Source organism: Drosophila virilis, unplaced genomic scaffold (genome assembly GCF_030788295.1).
Source record: "Drosophila virilis strain 15010-1051.87 unplaced genomic scaffold, Dvir_AGI_RSII-ME tig00001822, whole genome shotgun sequence".
Lineage (NCBI taxonomy): Eukaryota > Metazoa > Arthropoda > Insecta > Diptera > Drosophilidae > Drosophila > Drosophila virilis.
In genome coordinates, this window is record NW_027212860.1 from 522543 (window position 1) to 550445 (window position 27903).

General features: G+C 41.6%; 2 protein-coding genes and 1 long non-coding RNA gene across 7 annotated transcripts; 1 reads left to right on the top strand and 2 right to left on the bottom strand.

Annotated features, from left to right (window-relative positions):
* Positions 1-3183: 3183 nt before the first annotated feature.
* LOC138911643 (uncharacterized) lies at positions 3184-4126 on the bottom strand. 3 transcript variants are annotated; one of them, XR_011417330.1, is made up of 3 exons: positions 3881-4126; positions 3621-3685; positions 3184-3532 (listed from the first exon to the last, which is right to left on the bottom strand). It is a non-coding gene; the product is annotated as an uncharacterized lncRNA (long non-coding RNA). The 3 variants fall into 3 exon arrangements; XR_011417329.1 differs by having other exon boundaries at positions 3844-4117; XR_011417328.1 differs by having other exon boundaries at positions 3884-4062.
* A 7203-nt stretch (positions 4127-11329) lies between these two features.
* On the bottom strand, positions 11330-15818 carry LOC138911645 (uncharacterized). Of its 3 annotated transcripts, none has more exons than XR_011417335.1 (8): positions 15191-15818; positions 14950-15125; positions 14700-14865; positions 14276-14628; positions 12401-12607; positions 11877-12316; positions 11567-11626; positions 11330-11487 (listed from the first exon to the last, which is right to left on the bottom strand). XR_011417335.1 is itself a non-coding variant. In XM_070211027.1 (4 exons), the coding sequence occupies exons 2-4, from the start codon at positions 15004-15006 to the stop codon at positions 14402-14404; spliced, it is 450 nt and encodes a 149-aa protein (XP_070067128.1). In that variant the 5' UTR covers positions 15007-15125; positions 15191-15818; the 3' UTR covers positions 13123-14401. The 3 variants fall into 3 exon arrangements, 1 of the variants encoding a protein (XP_070067128.1); XR_011417334.1 differs by having other exon boundaries at positions 11877-12347; XM_070211027.1 differs by lacking the exons at positions 11330-11487; positions 11567-11626; positions 11877-12316; positions 12401-12607 and having other exon boundaries at positions 13123-14628.
* Positions 15819-23816: 7998 nt separating this feature from the next.
* Positions 23817-27872, top strand: LOC116650074 (uncharacterized). Its single transcript, XM_032433425.2, has 2 exons — positions 23817-23981; positions 24035-27872. The coding sequence occupies exon 2, from the start codon at positions 24717-24719 to the stop codon at positions 27870-27872; it is 3156 nt and encodes a 1051-aa protein (XP_032289316.2). The 5' UTR covers positions 23817-23981; positions 24035-24716.
* Positions 27873-27903: the final 31 nt, after the last annotated feature.

Consider the following 27903-nt stretch of genomic DNA (forward strand, 5'->3'; position numbering starts at 1 on the left):
ATCTTCTGACCAAATCTTTATTCATTATCAGAATGTCAGAGGTCTCATTTCAAAGCTTAAAAATCTTTTCATGGCCAGCACTTCCTTCGATTCGGATATAATAGCATTTTCAGAAACATGGCTAAACTCAACCATATCTGATTTTGCGATTTTACCGAATAACTTTATTTTGTTTAGAAATGATTGGCCGACTCGAGGTGGTGGGGTGTTAATTGCCGTTAAAGCCACTCTCCAGTCTGAACTATTCTGTTTTAGTACGCCTACTGATGCTGAGATTGTCTCAGTTAAGGTGTATTTTCCTACACGGAATATCTATGTAACATGCTCTTATGTCCCACCTTTTTCTGATATTCAAGTTTATATGAATCATATTACTTGTATTAAAGAAGTTTCTTCACACGTGCGGGATAATGACCTATTAATTATGTTGGGTGATTTTAATTTGCCGAACATCTCTTGGTCATTATTCACTGCTGAAAACTATCTAGTGCCCTCAGCACAGCACGATTTTATAGACTGCATGCTTAATCTTTCGTTGCTTCAAATCAATTCAATTTCTAATCATATGAATAGAACACTTGACCTTGTATTTGTTAACGACTACCTTATTTCTAATGTGTCTAGGTCCCCTCCTTTATCTCTTCCTGAGGATGTCTATCATCCAACTTTAGAGATTACAATGCTAAATTGTAATCCTTTCATTTCGTGCTCATCAGCCAATAAGCCCCGCTATTGCTTTCGCAAAGGAAATTATTCTTTGCTGAATCAGCTTATTTATTCAACTGATTGGTCTTTTTTATATGACTCAGTTGATATGAATACAGCCATTAATTTTTTTTATATCACCCTAAGCTCCCTCTTAGATGTGTGTATTCCTAAGTCAATTCCATCGACTACTTTTTCAAAACCACCCTGGTTTACTCCCAGATTATCACATCTAAAAAATGTAAAATCCAAATATTTTAAAAAGTTTAAAAAGTCTGGTTCGTGTACAGACTTGGCTAAATATTCCATAGCCAAGTCGAACTTCTTTCTTCTTAATTCTCAATGCTATGAGAATTATCTAATTCGTTGTAAAAGGCAATTCGCCCGAAATCCGAGACAGTCTTATAATTTTGTAAACTTGAAGCGCAAATCTTCAATCTTCTTTTTTTCTTGGGATGAATAAAGCTAGCAATGACACTGATTCTGCTAACCTCTTTGCTAATTTTTTCCAATCAACTTACTCTTCAGTCTGTCCTAATACTAATTCTTACCCTTATACTATTTCTTCCCCTAGTTCTATACCTCCCCCCATTATTTCACACTCCTCTCTCCTATTAGCTATAAACTCTTTAAGATCTTCTTACTCTCCTGGGCCGGACAATATTCCTAGTTGTCTACTCAAGGAGTGTAGTTCTTCCCTTTTTTATCCATTGCTAAATCTTTTTAATCTATCCCTTGAAACTTCTGTCTTTCCATCTCTTTGGAAAGAATCTTATATCATTCCTCTTCACAAGAAAGGTAGGAAGTCTGATATACAAAATTACAGGGGCATTGGAAAACTGTCTCCTATTCCCAAATTATTTGAAAAAATAATCACTTCGAATTTGCAGCACTTCTGCAAATCAGTTGTTTCCCCTGTTCAACATGGATTCGTAAAGAATCGGTCAACTACGACCAATCTGCTTGAGTTTACTTCCTTGGTAAATGATGCTTTCCTTTCGAAAATGCAAACTGATGTCATTTACACTGACTTCAGTAAGGCGTTTGACTCTGTGCACCATGACATTTTACTTTCTAAACTTGACCGAATAGGTTTCCCTCTGTCCCTTTTACTTTGGATTAATTCTTATTTAAAAGGTAGGACCCAAAGAGTAATACTGAGGTTGACTACCTCTAAAAGGGTTCACGTTACTTCTGGTGTTCCTCAAGGAAGTCATCTTGGACCTTTACTCTTTACTCTTTTTATAATTATCTTCCCTCTGTTATATCACATGCCCGTGTACTCATGTATGCGGACGATGTTAAACTTTTTCTATCATACACTAACCCTCTACATCATTCTCGTCTACAAGACGATTTGAACGCTATGCAACCTTGGTGTTCGGCCAATCAATTGCATCTAAATTGTTCAAAGTGTATGTTTATGACATTTAATCGTACTACACCTTATCTTGTCAGTTATACAATCGACAATATCCCTTTGCAACGTATACTAACAGTTAAGGATCTAGGCGTTATTTTTGATTCTAAACTCTGTTTCAATCTTCATATAGATACCATTGTTAATGAGGCAAAAGGTGTACTTGGATTCATTAAACGATGGTCTAAAGAGTTTAACGATCCTTTTATACCAAAACTTCTGTACATCTCTCTTGTTCGCCCTATCCTTGAATACTGCTCTTGCATCTGGTCTCCACAGTATATCAACAGCCAGGATCGTATTGAATCTGTTCAGAAGCAATTTCTGCTTTTTGCCTTACGAGGTTTAAATTGGGACCCTAATCTTCGGTTGCCGTCCTACTCCAGCAGACTGGTTCTTCTCAACCTTCCGTCGTTAATCAACCGTAGGACAATTCTCGGTGTTGTCCTTCTACATAAGTTGATTATTGGCGACATAGATTCTCCTTTTCTGCTAGGGCGTCTTCAATTCTCTGTTCCGGCTAGACCAACCAGAAATTATCGCCCCTTATTACTATCTACGTGCACAACAGATAACGCTATGCACAATTCTTTTCGCGCGCTATGTAAAAATTATAAAAGTTTGCATCACGTTTTCTCTACCGAACTGTCTCTACCCCTAATAAAATCGTTGCTTTCAGGATACCTTCGGGAAGTCGCTGACCATTCCCAGCTATGAGCAGGGGCATAGCTAGCCGGACAGGCTGAAAAATTTTCCCCCACCGTGTCGATGCTTTCCCATTACTTTTCTCTTTGTCCTATCCACTTAACATTCTTTGTCTAACTTACATTGCTTTACTTTATTAACAATTTTCTTACTATCTTTTTTCCTATTAATTGTATTTTCTTTATTAATATAGCAAATTAAGATTATTTTTAATTTCACTTGAGATCACTGTTTTCCTACTTGCAACCTTCTGCTTAGATGTAGGCTCCAATAGCCTCACTGACAAAATTAGCTGTGAAAAGGGGCACAGCTGGCCGGACTAGCAAATAAAACACCTCCATCGGTCGGTGATGCTATTTAGAAAATTGTATCCTTTAACTAGGCTTTTAGCATATAATTCTATTGTACAATCTTTTAAATAATAAGGAAGACACTCGTTTTGTCGACCACTAATAAATAAAAAAATAAATAATTAATAAATGTCAGCGGCGCCACCATCACGACGGCGAGACGAGCCTCCACAGACTAGGCTCCCACAACGACGAAGCGACCACCGGCAAGAAGAGCCACCAAAACCGGGCTCCAACTGCGAAGAGGAGGCCATATGTGAGACCACGCCCACCTAATCACTGAGAGGTTTGGCACGGATTGCCACATCGCCCTTCCTTCACCCGAGTAAATGGCCGAGTCAGATATAGACTCCTATAAAACAATATATTTTCTTTAGCAATTGTTGAGTTTAGTTTTTTTGTTTGATAATATATTAATTGTTAATATTGAACATACTTACGCCAAGTTCCACCTAAGAGATGGACAGTGAGGGAAAGGCCCCCCAAAAGTTATAGCATCTGTCAGCTGCGAATAGGGATACATGTATATATATAATATATATATTTATAAATAGAGAAATAATAATAATAAACTTTATAATTATTTCAAACGCCCTTAGCACCCCAGAGAGCTCTTTAGGTAGGCTAAGCGTCATTTAAGCGATTTTTTTCCCACTTATTTACTTATATATATGTCTTCATTTTCGGGAGCATCTGCGACTACCTTGTCTACCAAGCGTTTCTTTGGGCGTGACATCGTGTTGCATCAATGAGATTTGTTTCTAGACTAATTTCACAATGCCAACATTCCACGTGTGTACACCACCACGTGTGTTTACCACCACTGACACTCGCCTTCCAGGCGATAGCACTATTTTCCTCTCTCTTTAGCTCATTGTTACGCCTAGGCTGCGCTGCACAGAGAACTCTGCCAGGCTCGCAATAATGGAAAGCACAAAGCGATGCAGAAAGAATCAGTATAGAATGGAAGAAATTTAAATTAGACAAGCAACGTATTCTTGTGAAATTTAACAACAATCGATTTATTCATGCTTTTATTCATTTTCATTCGTAATACTTAAAATGAAGCGCCACGACATATATATATATATATATATATATATATATATATACGCAACTTTCCAACATACCATTTTGTGAACTAGTAAGAGGTTCTAGTCGGGAGCTCCCGATTAGGGAATACCCTGAACCCTCTTATTCCAACACCAAATAATTTAAAAACAAGTAAGAGGTTCCAGTCGGGAGCTCCCGACTAGGGGATACCCTGAACACTCTTCTTCCAACATAAAATAAATAAATATATTCTATTTTAAAAGCTATATGACAAGTTTGGTGACTCTAGCTCATATTATTTACCAAAATTGTCCAAAAAACAGGACATCGATATCGATTTTTATCGATTGCTTGGAAACAGAGGCAATTATCGATTATCGGAGACAAAATCGATCTGCGGGAACTAGGAGCATCTTCATCTAAAATTTCAAGTCTCTAGCTCTTAAAGGTTCTGAGATCCTTGCGTTCATACATACGGACGGACGGACGGATGGACGGACGGACGAACGGACGGACGGACGGACGGACGGATGGACGGACGGACAGACAGACGGACATGGCTAGATCGACTCGGCTATTGGTGCTGATCAAGAATATATATACTTTATGGGGTCGGAGATGCTTCCTTCTGCCTGTTACATACATTTGGATTTTGCACAGATACAATATACCCTTATACCCATTTTAAATGGGTTCGGGGTATAAAAAATACTTTCCCCGGCAGGGCTGGAACTCGCGACAGACCGCACCGCTTGCTATGCCTCTACCCAGCAGCCACACCAATAATTAAGTACTTATGATTAGAAAATGAACTAAAATAGCATTGCAGAAAAAAGTCGCAACGACCATGCTGATAGAATGCGAAGCAGACGCGCACGAATGTGTGTGTGTACATGTATACAGAAATTCTTAAAGCTGCTGCTGCATCCAATTGCGCATATAACTTTGGTTTTTTCCTAACCGATCCTTATGAAATTTCCTACAGTATGTCTTATTGTATCATAGAATATTTGTGTATATGTGTATTGCAATGCAAGTGCATTTAAATTGTGGCTTAAATTGGTTGGCAATAAAAGTTGGGTATCAGGGAGGTGGCGATAGGTACACAATGAAAAATACTTGACATATATATAATATTCTAGAAACAACATATCATGTTTGGTGACTCTAGCTCTTATTATTTACCCAATTTGCTAAAAAAACAGGATGCTTGGAAACGGAGTAAGTTATCGACTATCGGATTATCGATCTGCGCAGGCACTAGGAGGACCTATATCTAAAACTTCAGGTCTCTAGCTCTTATAAGTTTTGAGATCCTTGCGTTCATACATACGGACAGACAGACAGACGGGCATGGCTAGATCGACTAAATATGTCAAATACACGCATTTTGTAAAACAACCCCGATTTTATTTATCAAATAAAAACTGATTGGCGATGTTTGATACAGGCAGTCAAATCAATATCATCCGTGAAAATTTCTGTCGTGAAATTGGCAAGCCAATTTGCTAAAAAAACAGGATGCTTGGAAACGGAGTAAGTTATCGACTATCGGATTATCGATTTGCGCAGGCACTAGGAGGACCTACATCTAAAACTTCAGGTCTTTAGCTCTTATAAGTTTTGAGATCCTTGCGTTCATACATACGGACGGACGGACGGATGGACGGACGGACGAACGGACGGACGGACGGACGGACGGATGGACGGACGGACAGACAGACGGACATGGCTAGATCGACTCGGCTATTGGTGCTGATCAAGAATATATATACTTTATGGGGTCGGAGATGCTTCCTTCTGCCTGTTACATACATTTGGATTTTGCACAGATACAATATACCCTTATACCCATTTTAAATGGGTTCGGGGTATAAAAAATACTTTCCCCGGCAGGGCTGGAACTCGCGACAGACCGCACCGCTTGCTATGCCTCTACCCAGCAGCCACACCAATAATTAAGTACTTATGATTAGAAAATGAACTAAAATAGCATTGCAGAAAAAAGTCGCAACGACCATGCTGATAGAATGCGAAGCAGACGCGCACGAATGTGTGTGTGTACATGTATACAGAAATTCTTAAAGCTGCTGCTGCATCCAATTGCGCATATAACTTTGGTTTTTTCCTAACCGATCCTTATGAAATTTCCTACAGTATGTCTTATTGTATCATAGAATATTTGTGTATATGTGTATTGCAATGCAAGTGCATTTAAATTGTGGCTTAAATTGGTTGGCAATAAAAGTTGGGTATCAGGGAGGTGGCGATAGGTACACAATGAAAAATACTTGACATATATATAATATTCTAGAAACAACATATCATGTTTGGTGACTCTAGCTCTTATTATTTACCCAATTTGCTAAAAAAACAGGATGCTTGGAAACGGAGTAAGTTATCGACTATCGGATTATCGATCTGCGCAGGCACTAGGAGGACCTATATCTAAAACTTCAGGTCTCTAGCTCTTATAAGTTTTGAGATCCTTGCGTTCATACATACGGACAGACAGACAGACGGGCATGGCTAGATCGACTAAATATGTCAAATACACGCATTTTGTAAAACAACCCCGATTTTATTTATCAAATAAAAACTGATTGGCGATGTTTGATACAGGCAGTCAAATCAATATCATCCGTGAAAATTTCTGTCGTGAAATTGGCAAGCCAATTTGCTAAAAAAACAGGATGCTTGGAAACGGAGTAAGTTATCGACTATCGGATTATCGATTTGCGCAGGCACTAGGAGGACCTACATCTAAAACTTCAGGTCTTTAGCTCTTATAAGTTTTGAGATCCTTGCGTTCATACATACGGACAGACAGACAGATGGGCATGGCTAGATCGACTAAATATGTCAAATACACGCATTATGTAAAACAACCCCGATTTTATTTATCAAATAAAAACTGATTGGCGATGTTTGATACAGGCAGTCAAATCAATATCATCCGTGAAAATTTCTGTCGTGAAATTGGCAAGCCAAAAAAAATCGGAATTATTTTAATACCATTGCGGAGGGTATTCCAATTTTCCCGTGAAATGTGTAACGCATAGAAGGAGACATTCTTGATCAGTATCAACAGCCGAGTCGATATAACTAGTCTCTCAGCTTTAAGGCTATATTTATGAAACTTTGCAGAAGTCCCTCTTACTGTTGCACGCAGCACATATGTCAAAACCAGCTGGATCGGACCACTATATCATATAGCTACCATAGGAATGATCAGCCGAAAATTAAGTTGTATGGAAAAAATTTTTGCTTATCAAGTTTTACTATGCTCCTCATATATATGCAACATTCTATTAAGATCGGACCACTACTATATTATATAGCTGCCATAGGAACGATCGGTCGAAAATTAAGAGAATAAGGAATTTGGTTTATATTTATACTGAAGCATATAACACATAGGTACATACAGATGCCTCGATTGAGTTCTTTGAAGTAGTCTTATTGCAGAAGAGCCCCGACGACTGTCAACTGCATTCATTATACTTTTATGTCCAAAAAGACAAACTAAAAATTCCTTAGCATGTGGACCAAAGAACTCTTCGAATCATGCAGAGCATCTAATTCCATAGTGGACCCCTGAAAGAGATGATGATGATGACGACAATGTATTCGAGGCGAATACACAGGTAGGATGGCTAAATGTGAGTAAGAATTTCTCGAGATATGCCATTAATCTATTTCCCTAATAATCCCATCCAACAACGAGATTTCTAAACAATAACCGTTAAGAGAAACAGGAACGCATAACATATCAATAAGGCTGCGTAAGTCGGCAGGTATTCTAAAGCAGAAGATGAGAAGTGAACGATGCAAAGAAAAACAGCGTGCTGAAAACTACAAAGAGAGTTGCAGTTCAGCGTCTGACGAAAATGGCTGTAAGAGCTGTTTCTAAACGAGCAAATACGTCGATTTGCTGATTGTATAATTTAAGCCGATGGCTTGCAACTTTAAAAATTACATTTAAATTATTACAAATAAGGTAGCAATGCCCAACACTGCCACGCCAAAACTGGCAAACACCGTCGAAGGTTATCAAAATGACAACTTCGACGACCAATCTGTTTAAGACATGATACATTATTTTTAAGCTGAAGGCAAACGGTGAATAAATTGAATTAAAGTGAACAAAAAAAATGCAAAACAATATATATATATATATATATATATATATATATATATATATTAAATTTATTGGTGTCGCCAAAACTGAAGTACCGCAATACGGGAGGTGCCATCGGCGAGGATCAGGTCACCAGAGGAGCGGATTGGCCACCACATCTGGGTGGCCCCAGGTTTTTATACCCGGAACCCATTGAAAATTGGTAAAAAGGGTATATTGTTCTTGTGCAACACACAAATGTATGTAACAGGCAGAAAGAAGCATTCCCGACCCCATTAAGTATATATATTCTTGACCACATCAAAAGCCGAGTCGATCTAGCCATGTCCGTCTGTCTGTCTGTCTGTCCGTCCGTCCGTCTGTCCGTATGTACGAACGCACGGATCTCAAAACCTATAAGAATTAGAGACTTGAAATTTTAGGTCCTCCTAGTGCCTGCGTAGATCGAGTTTGTTTCCGACAATCGATAACTTACTCCGTTTCCAAGCAATCGATAAAAATCGAAATCGACATCCTGGTTTTTGAGCAATTTTGGTAAATAATAAGAGCTAGAGTCACCAAACATGATAGGTTGATCATAGAATATTATATATATGTCAAGTATCTTTTATTTTATACCTATCGCCACCTCCCCGCTACCACCCAGAGCTATAAATCAAGTTAATAACCCAACTCTTATTGCCAACCAATTTAAGCCACAATTTAAATGCAATTGACTTTTTCAGTATACACAAATATTCTATGATACAATGAGATATACTGTAGAAAATTTCATAAAGATCGGTTAAGAAAAAACCAAAGGTATATGCATCTGCGCAATTGAATAGATCAGCATTTTTAAGAATTTCTGTATACATCCACACACACACATTCATGTCGCGCCTTCGAGCCCTAACGGGGAATTTTTTTTTATTTTTGTTTTTTGCTTTTGCGGCTGTTGAGTAGAGTCAACAGCAAGTAATGCGGTCATTTGCGAGTTCGAACCCTACCAAGGGAACTTTTTTTTAAATTTATTTGGTGTTGGAATAAGAGGGTTCAGGGTATTCCCTAGTCGGGAGCTCCCGACTAGAACCTCTTACTCGTTGTACATAAATTAAGTAATCAAAATTGATACAAAAAATAAAAAATTAAAAGAAAAAAAGCGGTCGAATAATTATTATAAAATAGACATATTTCTATATTAATTTAATTATTATTATTCTAATTATACATATTATATATTATTTATTATTAAGAAAACGCTATTATTTATAAGTGTAGGCCACGCGCAGGCGGCGACGAAATGCAGTAATTGATTAATCCTGATTTTCATTTATATTAAACTCTAATTAATTTATTCGTCTTAGATGTCAGTGTCGTCATGACGTTTTCGCGTATGCCCTACACAGAAAAATTGTTATGAAAATTGTTATATATGTAAGGTGTTAATTTGGGTGAGATAAGGGTGTAAGGCGGTTACCTTCAGGCTTTGGAAGTTGGCAAGTCATAAATGGCCAACTCATGGTGGGGAGAGCTCCGTTAGGGTGGACCATAACAGCTGTTCACCATATGCATGTGTTCAGGTTGTTCGATAGAGTGTTCGAAAAGAAATCGAAATGCATTGGCCCAAGTTTAAATATAAATTATTTTGTTAACCGACTCTTCCATTTAACGAGCTCTTACTCACCCCTGGTTGTTCTCTGTCTAGCCGGAAAATCGATAAAGGGAATGTGAACGACAAGTCGGATCATACCATACCTTTAGAATTTAACTCACGACCGTTGGTCCCTGTATTAGATGTCCAGATGCAGTTACTATTTAAGCTGAAATAGTAGCCGCAACACTTCAGTACTCATTACGAACCAAGGTAGCCAGTTTGAATCCAGATATTTAACCGACATTGGCCTGTGACCATATATGCAAATGGAATCATCGAACGCTTAAGGCAGCCATAAGGTGTCAAACCCGGATCGGTTGGCCATCAATAGCAATTTGCAAATGACTCTCCTCGGCTTCCACTCCGCATATAAGAAACAGCTACTCAGCTTCCTTACTGCATAATTTTCCGTATTCCTGACGAGTTTTCTAAAAACTCCAACCAATTTCAACCACAAACTCATTTCGCCAAGGATTATGCGTGAAATCCGACCGATTCAAACTGTCGTTTACGGCACATCAAGGATTAAGGTAACTAAAACAAATGTTGCAACATATTTATCAAATCCAACAATTCGTCCGTAAGTAAGAAAACGTCGACTCAGAACGTATAAGAGCAAGATAATTCAAGTCTTTATCGCAGGTTCCATCAATGGTCGCACGCAGTACGAGTTTGTTAAATATCATCGATAACTTGCCCTTTACAAAGCAATCAACAACAAGTAAGAGGTTATAGTCGGGAGCTCCCGACTAGGGAATTCGCATAGCGCTCGTTCGAAGTAGTAAAGATAAATTAAAAAAAAAAATTCCCTTCGCAGGGTTCGAACTCGCAACTGACCGTATTACTTGCTGACAACTCTATAATTAAAATTAAGCAAGTAAGAGGTTCTAGTCGGGAGCTCCCGACTAGGAAATGCCCTGAACCCTCTTATTCCAACAACAAATAAATTTTAAAAAAAGTTTTCTTGTCACGGTCCCTAGCTGCGAATAAGCCTTTATATCCATTGCCGTTAGCACCACAAAGAACTCTTTAAGTAGGCTAAGTGTAATTTAAGCGATTTAACTAAGTGGTGGTTATATATATATATATATATATATATATATATATATATATATATAAAATGGTATATTGCAAAGTTGTATATATATATAAATATATATATATATATATATAAATATACATATATATATATATATATATATAAATATATATATATATATATATTTATATATATATATATATATATACAACTTATAATAGGCTCCCCCAAGCTCGCGCACGAATATGTATATAATATATACATATTCGTGCGCGAGCTTCGGGGAGCCTATTATATAATATATACATATTCGTGCGCGAGCTTCGGGGAGCCTATTATTACTTTCATAATAATTTATTTGTCCTCTAACGTGCTCCTGTTGGCAAATGGTCATTACTTTCGGTGACGTCTTTGCTTTGCTTGTGGTTCGGCCAAAAACTAAAAATAAAAAAAAATTAATTGCCATTGTCCACAACATTACATAACAATAAGAAGATACAAAAAGATTTATACCGACCTGTTAAAATGCCAGTAATATCCACTTGCACGAAATTGTAAACAGCAACTTGGACATATTCTGCAAGGAAATAAGCAATAAAATTAAATGTTAATAATTATAAGAAATGCAACAATTATATATCGAATCTGAAGAGATCTGAATGTCCGGCTTTCATTGATGGTGAGGGTTGGGATAACAGTCGGCACGGGCTTATGCAGGCCATTACGTGGCCAAATACGGGAGACGAGTGAAGGTAATCGTCTCATGGGCTCAAGGGCGGGTACGCTGGGTTAATTGTGTTTTTTGTTAAATGATATTAGCGTCTTACTTTTGTTGTTTACATTTATTTGTCGTCGCAGCTGTTTATGTTGTTCATGTGTTAGAAGTTCCGGCTTTTTGATGTTATCGGAGTTTGTGGTGCGTTTCGCATCGTGTTGTATAGGTCTGGTTTGCTACAGACGTGTAGCTTTGTTGTTATCGATTGTGCGGACTGCGGGTCAGGCATGGGACTACACTCAGAGAAACCGAGCAGCCACCCGGAGCGGCCCACCGAAAAACAAGCAGTTTCGTAACAATACGGCGTCCGTGGCACGAGTTGGTGGCCAATAATACCGCAGCCGGTCGCGGAATCCGAGAAGCATGACGGAATATCCATAAGCGAGAAGTTTTTCTTGTAGTGGTTGATGGCGGTGAGTCACGTTCGCATGTTGGCGCAACGTTCGCGACCGTTCATCATTCCCCTGGTGGTAGCCGCAATGACAAGGGCATCTCGTGATAAAATGTGATATTAGGGTAGGTTCTGTTAGAGTTTTTTTATTGTTCACTATTTGTTTTGTCTCACTCTGAGCTTACATTTGCGTATGCTGGCCGCAGTCATATGAGCTTCGGAGCCAGGTGACACAGGACGATATGGATTCGATCCTGCGACGCACCCGGCACCCGTCAGTCCAACTGACGAACAATTTGACGAATGCTTAAATGTTGTCTAGTGTCCAGATTATGTGTAGATAAGTAAGCCTGTGCTAGGATTTGTCTTCTCTCCCCCCAAGTATTAGAAATCTATTAGAAAAAACATTAAAACAGCCATGTCGTGAATTTTTTTTTCTATGGTCGATATTTATTTGATTACTTACTTATTATTTATTATTAGTAAGGTTTGTTAGTGGGTGTTCATTTAATTATTTAGTTAATAGGAATTATCTGTGAAGTTGTTTGTTGTAGTAGGGATTAGTATGGCTGAGGAACAGGTGTCGGAATGGGGTTCTGAAGCTGACGGAGCGTCGGCATTGCCACCGCCACGTTTGTCAGGAGGTCTAGTGAGAACGCCGATGAATTTCTGTGCTGAGCGACAGATCCCTGCGGAGGGTCATCTGGTAGACTTGGAGAAGGCATTGGCGCAACAAGACAGACCTGCACGGGACCTGGAGTTCCCAAAGCCGGCGAAGGACTCAGTACTCACACGGCAGCGAATGCGGCGATAGCTCAAGCCCACCAAACCTACCGGCATATTCTGCCCTCTGGAATCAGCGAAACCATCGCGAGGAGATGCGGACAGGCTTCATGCAGATGGTGAAGGCATGCCCTTGTCCATAAGCCACCAGGGAGCTACGCCGAAGAGAATAGCACAGCGCCTAAGCCTTAACGGCATGTTGTGGCGGGACCGCGAGCAGGCCCATTCCGAAATAGCGAGAAGGGGTACAGCACAAAGCATTTCCACCACCAGTGCCACCGAAGCCACACAAACAGGGCGCGCGAGGAGCAGAGTACTCATCCAGCAGTATACGTTGCAGATGCTCAGGCAACGAACTGGCGGAACCCGGATAATCGCCAGTTCAGTGGATAACTTTCAGCCGGAGGAAGCGTATGCCAACGTACGAAACGGCGTACCTAAAGCTCGAGCGGTGGAACGTCAGGTTAGATGGCGAAGACGCCATGAATTCTGTAGACGACTTCGTGTTTCGGCAGGAGTTCCCGCAGAGGCAGTATCAATGCCCGTGGAAAGGAGTCGTGCGCGGCTTTTACCTGCTCCTGACCGGCCGTGGCCGCGAGTGGTACTGGATGCACGTGCAGTAATCCAGGGTTGATAGTTGGATGCAACTGCAGCACGCTTTCTTAGACAGGCTCCGGGGGTATCATACGGAACACGACGTGATGTAGGAGCTACTACAGCGAGAGCAACAGACCAGCGAAGGGATGGACGGCTACATCGACCATATGAGTCAACTCGCCGCGCGATTCCAGAAATCGCTTAGAGACCGATAACTGGTAAAGATTATAAAGCGTGGCTTAAAGGAGAGTCTGTCGAAATATGATGAAATATGAGCTGCGCCAAGAATGTATACAGATGGAGAGGCACATTGATCGCAGAAGCCAGACTGGGTACGTGCAGCCGTCGCGTTACTCGCAAGGCTTAAGTACCACCACATCGTGCGGACACGCCGCCTAGAGAACTGGAGAAGGTATTTGTGCGAGGCAGGACATCATCCTTGGAACTGTAGGCGGGAAGCCAGATACATTCTGCTCGCAGTGCGAAAATTGTCCGGGAAATCCCAGAGGAAGCACGATTGTAGCGGGACAGAAGCGTTCAATGACGGCGACCGCGGAGAAGCAGGAGAGGAGCACCTATCAAAGTCAACAGTCGGTGGAAGGAGTCGGAGATGTGGTATAAGGATCAGGATAATGCTATTTAAAAAGAAATAAATGAAGGAGGAACATTTAGGGGATTACCATACGAAGAACATGTTCGGGCATACATGTCGGCCAGAAATAAAATTTTTCGGCAGTTGGACGGGATGACGCTGGCCACCCGAAGCGTGCGTTTCGTAGACGCAAGATGACAAGGTGGCAGGTCATTTAAGCTGTAAAACGGGAGGATTGCCTAGACCCGCGCGTATTCGCCGAAGTGAAGGTTGCTGGTATCCAAATAAAAGGTTTGTTAGGCACAGGAGCCTCTGTAAGTCTGCTGGGACGAGGTTGCCGGAAGTTAGTGGAGGAACTGGGATGGAAAACGCAGCCGTACGCATCGATGGAAATGACAGTGGCGGGTGCCAGTCGTCCAATTTTGGGCCGCGTTTTCCTAACTGTAAGATGCGGGAGTAAGAAAGAAATTATTGTATTTTGCCTGTGCCCAGACCTGCGACAGGAACTATACCTGGGAATCGACTTCTGGCGGGCCTTCGAGATTTCCCCAGTTGTTGCTCGGTCACGCCAGTAAGTCCGAAGCACTTCCAGCAGCATCGGTGGTAACGGTAACAAACCCAGAGGTGGCTTATTACCGAGACGACGATGACCGCGTGACAGATCCGGAAATGTGGAACCTGAACAACGAGCAGAAGAGTCAGCTAGAATGCGTGAAATACAGATTTCTCCAATTTGAAAAGGATGGACTAGGGAAAACTCACCTGTTGCAGCATCGTATAAAGCTGATCGAGGGAGCCGAACCCGTGAAGGATAGGCATTATCCGTTCTCACCGGTCAAACAGGAGATCGTGTGTGCGGAGGTAGATAAAATGCTAAAGTTAAGCATCATCTGGAAGAGTGAGGCCATGGAGCAATCGGACGGCAGTGGTGATGAGGCCTGGGAAAAGCAGGTTTTGCTTAGACGCCAGGAAATTGAACAGTTTCACGGTAAAGGACGCTTACCCGCTTCCATGCATCTAGTGAATCTTGTCGCGCATCGACGAGACTTACTTTATCTCAAGCGTCGACCTTAAGTTCACGTTTTGACAAATCAAGATGGAGGTGAAGAGCAGGGCGTATACGGCGTTTACTGTGCCAGGGAAGCCGCTGTACCAGTTTCGCCACATACAATTTGGACTCTGCAACGCCGCCCAACAATTATGCAGGCTCATGGACAAGGTAATGTCGGCGAGTCTGAGATCAAACGTATTATTATACCTGCACGATTTACTCATAATATCGGCAGATTTTCCGACGGCCGAGTGTCTGAAGAACGCGATCCTCACCATAGGCATGGCGAAGTCAAAAATTCTGTTTCCGAAACCTAAAGAGAAAGAGGTTGAATCGGCCCACGAGGATCAGTTAGGATTTCAGACCATGGAGTTCTAGAGCGTCGAGTACCAATGGCTGGTGAAGGAGGTGATAAGCCAACAACAGAAATTGTCGGATTTAAAAGTGCGCGGAGGACTCCTGTTCAAGAGGACGGTACACGAGAGCCTTGAAGATGAAGTCGAAGGCATGAGCTGGTAGCTATGGGTGCTGAAGTCGCCGGCTGCAGGACTCATTCAACAAGCACACGGGGACGAGACGTCAGCTCATGGAGGCATGACAGAAACGCTGCACACGCTTCGACGGCGATTCTATTGGCCCAACATGGTTATACAAGTCAGGGACTACGTGCGGAAATTCGACATTTGCAAGGAGACCAAGGCACAGAACTACCGGATGCAGATCGGAATTGAAAGCCATGAAGAAAGCCACCGCGGTGGAAGTCTTCAACTTCCTAGTCCACGAGGTGTTTTTTTAAATTTGGCGTGCCAGAAGTGATTCACTCGGACAATGTGCGGCAATTTATTTCTAAATCATTCGATGCAATGGTCCAGCCGTTTGGCATTACGTATTTGCGTACCCCGGTCTACCCGCCTCAGAGTAACGCCGCCGAACGCGTGAACCGCACGGTGCTGTCTGCAATAAGAACCTAATTGGGCCCGGATCATAAAGAATGGGACGCATACCTACCGGAGGTAGATGTGGCGATCTGGAATGAGGTACACAGCTCTACGGGGGTGGTTGTTCCAGTTACAAGCTGGCCCGGAAGCTGAGGTCATTGGTGGATCACGGCATTTCTGAGCTAGATGCGAAGGACAGACTGGCTGTAATCCGATACCAGGTCAAGGAACACCTGCACACCGCGTACGAGCAGAGTCGTCAACGCTATGACGCGCGCGAGAACTCTATCTGCAGCCGGGTCGGAAAATCTGAAGGCGCATCGTCGCACTCATCAGCTTTGGCAAATCCTTTAATGCCAAGTTCGCCAAGAAAGAGTCGCGTCGCCCGAGCCGTAGGTACCAACGCCTACGAGTTAGAAGATCACCAGGGACGTTTACTAGCCTTAATAATAATAATAGGGAAAGTGGATCGCATGCCCTTAGATGCCCTTGGCCTCCATTTGGGCCGTTGACCCATGCGTGTGCCGAAATTCGGCGCCTACGCCTTTGCTGCCCAAATGTATACAGAGGAGTTCAACTTTTTCAGCGGTCAACGGCGGGTGTGCCGTGCTCAAAAGCGAGTTGAAGTTTTTCAATGCCGGCCTCAAGTCATCAGTCCGGCCTTTATAAAATTAAAGTTTAAATTAAATCGATAACGGGCGTTTTAGAAAAGACAAATTTATTAAATACAAAACATATTGCAACACAAATCGCTGAGAACAAATAATATCCATCACGCTCTAAATGTAAGGTATAGAAGGTATAGAAGGTATAGAAGTCCTCCTCAATTTGTTTCTTACATCCATGATAGCGTACCGCCTGAGCTTGTTAACAGTTTTTCTAATGAAGTTAATGATCTAGGTGTCATCCTTGATCAAAAACTTAAATTTTACTCTCATGTTAAGACTGTGGTCAATAAGGCCAGAACAGTTGTGTGTTTCATCAAGTGATAGTCGAAGCAGTTTGACGATCCGTACTCGACAAAATCACTTTATATATCTCTGGTACGACCTATTCTGGAATATGCCTTATGTGTCTGGTCACCATGCTATCCATCAGGACAGAATTAAATCGGTTCAGAAACAGTGTTCTCTGTTTGCCCTTCGTGGTTTAAATTGGAATCCTCGGTTACCGTCATACTCCAGCAGACTTCTAATGATTTGCCTTCCTTCTTTGATTAATCGCAGAACTATGTTGGGTTCAATATTAATAAATATTCATAAATTAAATACTGGTGAAATTGAATCTTCTGTGTTGACTAACCAATTACATTTCTCTATCCCTACTAGACTAACACGTAATTTTGTACGTCTATCGCTTCAATTTTGCTCAAATAATTATGCTTTGCATGAACCGTTCATGGTTCTTTGTGATGACTATAACAAGCATTACACAGTATGCTGTTCGGAGTCTTCTCTTTCTCGTATAAAGTCTTCTATTCTAAACTATTAAGCAACAGACAATCTTATTATACTCTTGCAGACGGTATTATAATTTTGTCGAGAAATGTGTAACGCATAGAAGGAAACATCTCCGACCCCATAAAGTATATATATTCTTGATCAGCATCAACAGCCGAGTCGATATAGCCATGTCCGTCTGTCCGTATGTCTGTTTCTATGCGAACTAGTCTCTCAGTCTTAAAGCTATCTTAATGAAACTTTGCAGAAGTCCTTCTTTCTGTTGCACGCAGCACATATGTCAGTAGCTACCATAGGAACGAACGGTTGAAAATTAAGTATTTGTATGAAAAAACATTTTGTTTATCAAGATATCTAGCCAAACTCGGCATTTATTAGTTTTACTATACTCCTCATATATAGGCAAAATCCTAATATGATCGGACCACTGTATCATATAGCTGCCATAGAAATGATCGGTCGAAAATTAAGTTGTTGTATGGAAAATCAGTTTGTTTTTAAGATATCTTGACCAAACTCGACATCTATGTATAAGCTTTACTATACTCCCCATATATATGCAAACTCCTATTAATATCGGACCACTATACCATATAGCTGCCATAAGTTGCTGTATGGAAAACGTTTTTGTCATTCGAGATATTTTGATTAAACATGGCATTTAAATATTTCACTAAGCTCCCTTCAGTTTTGCAAAATCTTATTTACATCGGACTACTATATCAAATATATGCCATAGGAACGATCGGTCGAAAACTAGGTTTTTTATTAAAAACCTTTTTTGTTTATAAAGATATCTTGCCCAAACTCGACATCAACTATTTTCCCTGGACTTCTTAGATACGGGCAAAGCACAATTAGCATTATGAAAAGGTTGGGTCTCCAAGGGTACTAGATCTTCAAAGATAGCCTTTCTTTCTGGTTTATATTTACTTTGCTTTTCGTGTCGTACGTTACACGAAAACTTGTGTTAAGTGCCAATTAGCAACAATCACATTACATACTAAAGACCCATTTATGTTAACGAGTATCCCAAATACTGCATTGATCGACACAATCGGACCATTACCTCGTACAGACAATGGCATGGAGTACCCAGTTACTACAATTTGCGATCTCACTAAATATCTTGTTACAATATCAGTTACAGATACAAGTGCAAAAACAGAAATATTGGAATCTTTTGTGCTTAAGTACGGTCCTATGAAAACGTTCATAACGGCGATTGGAACTGAATACAAAAATTCGCCAATAAATGACCTGTGCAAGTATATGAAAATAATTAATATACAATCAACAGCACATCATCACTAAACATAAGAAACAGTAAAAAGAATTCATTGAACGTTTAACAAATTTATTCGTTCATATATTTTGATTGACATAGACGATTGGGACATATGGTTGAATTATTTCACATATTGTTTTAACACTGCACCATCGACAGTACATATAATTTATTTTTTATTTATTTATTTATTAATGGTCGACAAAACGAGTATCTTCCTTATTATTCAATAGATTATACATGCATAGTGGAAATCAAATGCTAAAAGCCTAGTTAGTTAAAGACGCCCTAGAAAAAAAGGAGAATCTATGTCGCCAATAATCAACTTTTGTAGAAGGACGGTCCAACACACTGCCTTGTGGGTCGCTCGCTATTATGCGTTTGGAGTGAGAGGCATCGCCATTCTGAACCGCTTGCAATTTACTCTCAGTCAGGAAGCTCGCAATGATGTTAAAGAGCTGTGTAATAATCAATGTCGCTGCTAGGAGTTCGACCACATTAGAAAATAATTGCCTTCAAAGGGCCAAACGCGGTAAGTGTAGCCATCCCCACCGGATTAACTACGAGCAATGCCAGGCCAAAACGGTGGCAGACCTGCTATGCTTAAACTGTGAGGAGAACCATGCTTATAATACAGGATTCAAAGCATACCAGCAGCGCTGGCAACCGGCCATCTAAGTTGCCTCCTGGCTCGACACAACCAACAGCAGCCTGCACGGTGCATCAACTCACAGTTCGTACCCTCACGAATTGTGCAACAAGGCCTGTCGTATGCTGATGGGTTGCGGCCAGGACGCAACCCTTACCAGCAACATGCCCAAGCGTGCCAAGCCCCCGTGTGCATCAAGCAGCTCACCGCTACAAAAATACGGCCCTCCAGCATGGATCTCAGGGCTAAGAAACGTCCCTTGAAAGTATTCTCCAAGGACTCCAGCAGTCGATTGCAGCACGTAGTGCCGCAGTCGCAACTATCCTGGTCATCATCAAGAAACTGAAGGACACGCAAACAATGAACTGGAACGCTCGCAGCATCATACAAAACGCATACGAGCTCAACCGGTTAGTGAGAAAACATGCCGATCTGTACTTCGCCATGGTGCGGTATGGTTACTACCGTGTGGATCACCCAGCAGGTTTATCCGAAAGAGGTGCTGCGGTGCTTGTCAAGCAGAGCTTTGTGCACTACCAACAGCATCAGGTGAACTCCAGCGCCACACAATGGGCTACCACCAAAGCTATCCTGGAGCTGAGCCGATTCAATTCTTTCCTTGATCAGCTTGGTCATAAATTCATCATTGGAGGTGACTTCAATGCCAAACACAGGCTGTGGGGACGCTACAGAGCATACAGAATCAACTGGTATCCATTCGACTGGGAGGGTGCATCCTGACAAGGATCCTGGATACTCCGGAGATGAAACGCTTAATCCCAAAGTTACAGTGTGGGCTTCGACTCAAACACGGTACCCCTGAGCAACTCCATCGGGTCGTAAACTTTATCTTGGTCGGCTTTCAAAGGAAGAAGTATGAGGTGGCAGCATGCCTCGATAATCAAGAAGGCTTCGATCGGGTGTGGTACGCAGATGTCTTCTCAGCGTTAAAGGGCAAAATGAACCCACAGCATTTTAACATCATTGCGAGCTTCCTGATTGAGAGTAAATTGCAAGCGGTTCAGAATGGCGATGCCTCTCACTCCAAACGCATAATAGCGACCCACAAGGCAGTGTGTTGGACCGTCCTTCTACAAAAGTTGGTTATTGGCGACATAGATTCTCCTTTTTTTCTAGGGCGTCTTTAATTCTCTGTTTCGGCTAGGCCACCCAGAAATTATCGCCCCTTATTCCTATCTACGTGCACAACAGACTACGCTATGCACAATCCTGTTCGCGTGCAATGTTAAAATTATAATAGTTTGCATCACGTTTTCTCTACCGAACTTTCTCTACCCCTAATAAAATCGTTGCTTTTAGGATACCTTCGGGAAGTCGCTGACCATTCCCAGCTATGAGCAGGGGCATAGCTTGCCGGACAGGCTGAAAATTTTCCCCCACCGGGTCGATGATTCTCATTACTTTTCTGTTTGTCCTATTCACTTAACACTCTTTATATCTAACTTACATTTCTTTACTTTATTAACAATCTTCTTACTTTCTTTTTTCCTATTAATTGTATTTTCTTAATTTATTATATATATAATAAAATCGTTGCTTTCAGGATACCTTCGGGAAGTCGCTGACCATTCCCAGCTATGAGCAGGGGCATAGCTAGCCGGACAGGCTGAAAAATTTTCCCCCACCGTGTCGGTGATTTCCCAATACTTTTCTCTTTGTCCTATCCACTTAACACTCTTTATCTAACTTACATTGCTTTACTTTATTAACAATTTTCTTACTTTCTTTTTTCCTATTTATTGTATTTTCTTTATTAATTTAGCAAATTAAGATTATTTTTAATTTCACTTGAGATCACTTTTTTCCTACTTACAACCTTCTGCTTAGATGTAGGCTCTAATAGCGTCACTGACAAAATTAGCTGTGAAAAGAGGCACAGCGGGGCGGACTAGCAAATAAAACAGCTCCATCGGTCGGTGATGCTATTTAGAAAATTGTGTTCTCTAACTAGGCTTTTAGCATTTGATTTCCATTATGCATGTATAATCTATTGAATAATAAGGAAGATACTCGTTTTGTCGACCATTAATAAATAAATAAATAAAAAATAAATTATATGTACTGTCGATGGTGCAGTGTTAAAACAATATGTGAAATAATTCAACCATATGTCCCAATCGTCTATGTCAATCAAAATATATGAACGAATAAATTTGTTAAACGTTCAATGAATTCTTTTTACTGTTTCTAATGTTTAGTGATGATGTGCTGTTGATTGTATATTAATTATTTTCATATACTTGCACAGGTCATTTATTAGCGAATTTTTGTATTCAGTTCCAATGGCCGTTATGAACGTTTTCATAGGACCGACCTTAATCACAAAAGATTCAAATATTTCTGTTTTTGCACTTATCTCTTTAACTGATATTGTAACAAGTTATTTAGTGAGATCGCAAATTGTAGTAACTGGGTACTCCATGCCATTCTCTGTACAAGGTAATGGACCGATTGTGTCGATCAATGCAGTATTTGGGATACTCGTTAACATAAATGGGTCTTTAGTATGTAATGTGATTGTTGCTAATTGGCACTTAACACAAGTTTTCACATATTTTTTAATTGTCTTAGTCATTGTTTTGTTTTCTTTTTAACGCGAATCCCATTGCAACGTACTGCATCCCACATCTCGCCCAACCGACCGAGCGGCGCAGTCGTGTAACGTACGACACGAAAAGCAAAGTAAATATAAACCAGAAAGAAAGGCTATCTTTGAAGATCTAGTACCCTTGGAGACCCAACCTTTATTTAAGAAGTCCAGGGAAAATAGTTGATGTCGAGTTTGGGCAAGATATCTTTATAAGCAAAAAAGGTTTTTAATAAAAAACCTAGTTTTCGACCGATCGTTCCTATGGCATATATTTGATATAGTAGTCCGATGTAAATAAGATTTTGCAAAACTGAAGGGAGCATAGTGAAATATTTAAATGCCATGTTTAATCAAAATATCTCGAATGACAAAAACGTTTTCCATACAACAACTTATGGCAGCTATATGGTATAGTGGTCCGATATTAATAGGAGTCTGCATAAATATGGGGAGTATAGTAAAGCTTATACATAGATGTCGAGTTTGGTCAAGATATCTTAAAAACAAGCTGATTTTCCATACAACAACTTAATTTTCGACCGATCGTTTCTATGGCAGCTATATGATATAGTGGTCCGATCTTAATATGATTTTGCCTATATATGAGGAGTATAGTAAAACTAATAAATGCCGAGTTTGGCCAGATATCTTGATAAACAAAATGGCTTTTCATACAAATACTTAATTTTCAACCGATCGTTCCTATGGTAGCTATATGATATAGTAGTCCGATCCAGCTGGTTTTGACATATGTGCTGCGGGCAACAGAAAGAAGGACTTCTGCAAAGTTTCATTAAGATAGCTTTAAGACTGAGAAACTAGTTCGCATAGAAACAGACATACGGACAGACGGACATGGCTATATCGACTCGGCTGTTGATGCTGATCAAGAATATATATACTTTATGGGGTCGGAGATGTTTCCTTTTAGGCATCTGCCAAAAGCTAAAATCGAAGTGTTTAACTTACTGGAACGATGTCCTATTCTCCGACGATCGCCAGGTTAATACTTTTCGCTCAGAAGACGAAATTAAAGTATTGAGAAAACCCAATACGGCAATAAAATGAGATGATATTAAATTTATATATATATATATATATATATATATATATATATATATATATATATATATATATATATATATAGTGACATATCCATAGTCGCACCCACCCTTTAACATAACTTAGCACATAAGCATAAGCACAATTATAAACATTTCTAATATTGTAAACAAAGAGCCTGGTGATAACATCGACATTTGTCAAGATCAAACTGTCCCCCTTTGGTAGACATAATCAATTCACCCTAAATATCACGCCACTGTCAATGTTCCCATCAGAGCACTATCCCACGCATAATTGCTGACGCAGCTCAAACTTCACTCAATTTTGACTTAAACTTTCTCAAAGCGAAGTTTGCTAAGCGACCGCAACAGTTAGATATATTAGTTCATATTCGGGAAGCAAATCTGAATGTACTCAACAAAAGTAGCCGTTAAGTGAAAATAATAAATTGAGATATATTTTTTTATAGTAACCTAACGTGTAAAACTTAATTATATATATATATATATATATATTTATATATATTACATTAATCAATTCACTCGAATAAATTTAGCCTACTGTTGCGGGACGAATTAATTTATCGATTGTTTAGTATTAAGTATATTCTGAAAGTATGTATATTTGCCCTCCGAATGTACGGGCACACTGTATTTGGCTTGTTGCCGCCATTACTTAAATGTTAAGCTCATTATTGTCGTGAGTTCGAAGGCCGTAGGAGGAAAGACTGCGGTAAGATTCCGAGGGAATATATATCTAAGTTCTAACCTATGTAATCCGTTTAGATTAAAACACTTGCACTAGCACGTTTTGCATTACGCTGTCTCTAGTAACATCGGAGTAACATGGCCGGGGGCCAGGCGTAAACTTGCAGTGTTCAAATTGCAACTCCACCTTCATTTGGCACGCGACATGATCTTTTATTCGCAGTTCTTATTGTAAGAAACTGCAAGGGCGACTTGCGCTGAAGACAAGACGTGGTGTAACATTGGTGTTACAGTGTGTGTACATAGACACAGCACAGGCAGGGCCTCCACCCAGTTATAGAGTCACCATTAGTACGCAGCCAGCGTAAAATATAGCAGAAACCATCTCCGAGCTGAGTAGGATGACACAACGGTCACCTAGGAAAAGCCCACGCTTAAACGATGGCCAGGAGATAGCTACCACGGCGAGTGGGACGCAGACAAAGCGGACAAGTAGAATGGTGAGCACTGTATCACAAATGCAAGTTCCCGCTGTTAGCGCGCCACAAAGCCCCAGCACCGTGGATGTGGGCACAAGTGTACAACCTGCCGGCACTGTGGCCGCGGGAGTGAGTGCACAGCCAGCACATTGACAGGAGCGCCAAGCCCAAGCACGCAACTCTCAAGTACGCAAGTGCTAGAGCACGAGTTGCAGAGGTCAAAAACTGGTCAAGCACATGTGAGTACAGTTACTGATCCCGTTAAGTTGAGTAGTGCTGGCATGAGTGGTACAGCTAACCTGCCGCCATCTTTGATCGGAGCGGAGAGCGGAGAGCCATCGTCGAGTGGAAGTTTGAGTGAAACTGCAACTATGAGTGTAGTCCCAAATTCAAAAGTAAGTTTGAGTGAAACTGCAATTTTGAGTGGAACTACCATTTTGAGCAGATCGCCATCTTTGAGTGAGGCACTGCCTACGTCATTGAGTGGAAATTTGGGAACACAGTTGCAAACGGTAGAACGGGCTACAGTTATGGATAACTGCTCTACAACGTCAAGCCGCTCGACGCCATATTGCTTTGCAGGCATTGCACAGCCAACGCTCAGCTACACTCCGGCACAGGAGAACCAACAAACGATAATTTTGGAGCCAACGCAGGCAACTGGGAACTTCGCATGGACGACTCCCAGGAACGATGTATGCCTGCCACGCAAATTACCAGATCTACCCGAGTTTGGAGGTCAATCTGAGGATTGGCCTATATTCTTCTGCGCGTTTACGGAAACAACTTTGGCGTACAACTGTACAAATCTGGAGAATAACCAGCGATTGTTGAAGGCACTCAAAGGCGAAGCACGTGACACTGTGAAGTCGTTGCTCATACATCCCAGGAATGTGAACAACGTAATTGAACAATTACGTTTTAGATACGGCCGCCCAGAACAGCTAATACGCAGCCAGCTAATTAGTATTCGAGAGGTGCAGCCAATTCAGGAGCACAGCATAGCTAAAATCGTGCCATATGCTACACGCGTAAGTAACTTTGCCGCTTTTCTACAATCGGCTAACGGGGAACAGCATTTAGCGAATCCTACACTGATGGAGGATTTGGTCGCTAAATTACCACCAAGCAAGAGGGTGGAATGGGCCAGACATGCAGCTACGATTAGGCCTTTCCCGACGGTCGTACATTTTAGCGCGTGGTTAACGGACTACGCCAATGTGGTATGTACGATTGTGGACGTCGATAGTAAGGAGCAAAGACGTAGAGTGCTGCATGCCAGCATTGACCAGAATAATGAAGGGCGTCACCGAGGTCGCACCAAACAGTGTCCAATCTGTAATGGACAACACGCAGTCAGGGACTGCAACGAGTTTAACTTAGCCTCTCCGCTAAAGAGGTGGACAGTCGTAAAGAGGCACCGGCTTTGTTTTTCGTGTTTACGAGTTGGCCACATGGCAAGAGTCTGCAATAGGGCCAACGAATGCCAAGTTAATGGATGCCGGAAGAGACATCATCGACTCTTACATTATCATGATGCTATGAGTCACAATGCACCGCAACCAGCAGGTGATAAAGTGATGAATACTGGACGGATGCCGCAGCCAGCGGATCCTCACACAAGGGCACCGCAGCCAGCGGATGCTCAATCGACGCAACAAAGGAACTTAAGTTGTGTCGATTCGGATGGAGAACGCCTACTATTCCGCATATTGCCAGTGACATTGCACGGGGCCAATAAGCGGATCGATACGTACGCGCTCCTCGACGAGGGCTCGTCTGTAACGATGATCGACGACGAACTACTGCGCGATCTAGATATCAAAGGGGAACGCAGGCAACTAAATATACAGTGGTTTGGTGGAAGAGCAACCAGAGAGCCGACCACAGTGGTAAGCATGGAAGTTAGTGGAGCGGACAAGCGCAAACGGCATGTGTTGCGAAATGTGTACGCCGTGTCCAACCTCAGCTTACCAATGCAAGGCCTGCATCAACGTGACGTCCAAATGTGGGGCAACGGTGCACGTCTTCCAATGAAACCGTATCGCGGGGCGGTACCAAAACTTCTGATTGGACTTGACCATGCGCATCTTGGACTGCCAATGCAAACAAAAAGGTTTGCACCACAGGGACCATATGCCGCAGCCACCGAACTTGGATGGGTGGTTTTTGGGCCGGCAAGAGATCAACCGACGGCAACGTCATCAAAGTCATGCCTCCTAGCAGTGTCGCAGGAGGATGCAATCCAAAAGATGGTAAGCGACTATTTTGATATGGAAAACTTCGGGGTGAAGCTTACGCCACCAGTCGCAGCCAGCGACGGTGCACGAGCACAGAGGATACTCGAAGACACCACGGTGAAAATAGGAGAACGTTACCAGACGGGTTTATTATGGAACCGTGATAATGTTGAATTGCCACGAAGCTATGATATGGCATACAAAAGATTGGTCAACATTGAGAGAAAGATGAAGCGTAACGATCAGTTTAAACAAGCCTATATGAAAATTATGGACGATTATGTTCACAAAGGATATGCTCGACGATTGAAGCAGCATGAGGTCGCTTTAGCCAACAGCGACAAACTTTGGTATCTTCCGCACTTTGGAGTTGAAAATCCAAATAAGCCCGGTAAGATAAGACTGGTGTTCGACGCGGCAGCAAAGGTTGGTGATATTTCATTGAATTCGGCATTATCCAAGGGGCCGCAGCACTATAAGTCGCTGCCGGCTGTTCTCTTCCATTTTCGGGAAGGTGCCGTTGGCGTTTGTGGAGACATCCGAGAGATGTTCCATCAAGTGTTGATTCGACCGCAGGACAGATGCGCCCAGCGATTCCTGTGGCGAAACGGCGATGATCGCCGGGAGCCTGATGTTTATGAGATGAGGGTAATGACGTTTGGAGCAGCATGTTCGCCAAGCGCCGCACACTATGTGAAGACCTTGAATGCCCTGCAGTTTCAGGATTCAGACCCTCGCGCGGTTAAAGCTATTCTTGAATGCCACTATGTGGACGACTATGTGGATAGCTTTGATAGTGAAGGCGAAGCCGTCACCATATCGACAAGAATAAGAGAAATACATGCAAATGCTGGATTCGAATTGTGCCAGTTTACTTCCAGCTCGCCAACTGTAGCTGACGCGCTGGGCCAACATGGGACTGCGAGGAGCATCGGATGGGGCGAAGCTGAAGAAAAGATTCTAGGCATGTGTTGGCAACCAGCCACGGACGATTTCAAATTCAACATGAAGTACCACAAAGTACCCCGATGTGTGCTAAATTTGGAGCGAATTCCTACGAAGAGGGAATTCTTGAGCTTGATCATGTCAACATTCGATCCTCTGGGATTTCTTAGCTGCCTCATGATAACTGGAAAGCCATTACTTCGGCCCAACACCTGTGCGGGCAATACAGCTGCACGTTTTTGTCGATACTAGCCAGTCAGCATTCGCAGCCGTGACTTACTTG

Excerpts from the sequence above, each read along its gene's own strand:
- LOC116650074 (XM_032433425.2), top strand. The coding sequence starts at position 24,717 with ATGAGTGGTACAGCTAACCTGCCGCCATCTTTGATCGGAGCGGAGAGC.
- LOC138911645 (XM_070211027.1), bottom strand. The coding sequence starts at position 15,006 with ATGCCTATCCTTCACGGGTTCGGCTCCCTCGATCAGCTTTATACGATG. Across the intron at positions 14,866-14,949 it reads TTTATACGATGCTGCAACAG|GTTCCACATTTCCGGATCTG; the intron begins GTGAGTTTTCCC and ends CTCGTTGTTCAG. Across the intron at positions 14,629-14,699 it reads CGCCAGAAGTCGATTCCCAG|TTAGGAAAACGCGGCCCAAA; the intron begins GTATAGTTCCTG and ends CGCATCTTACAG.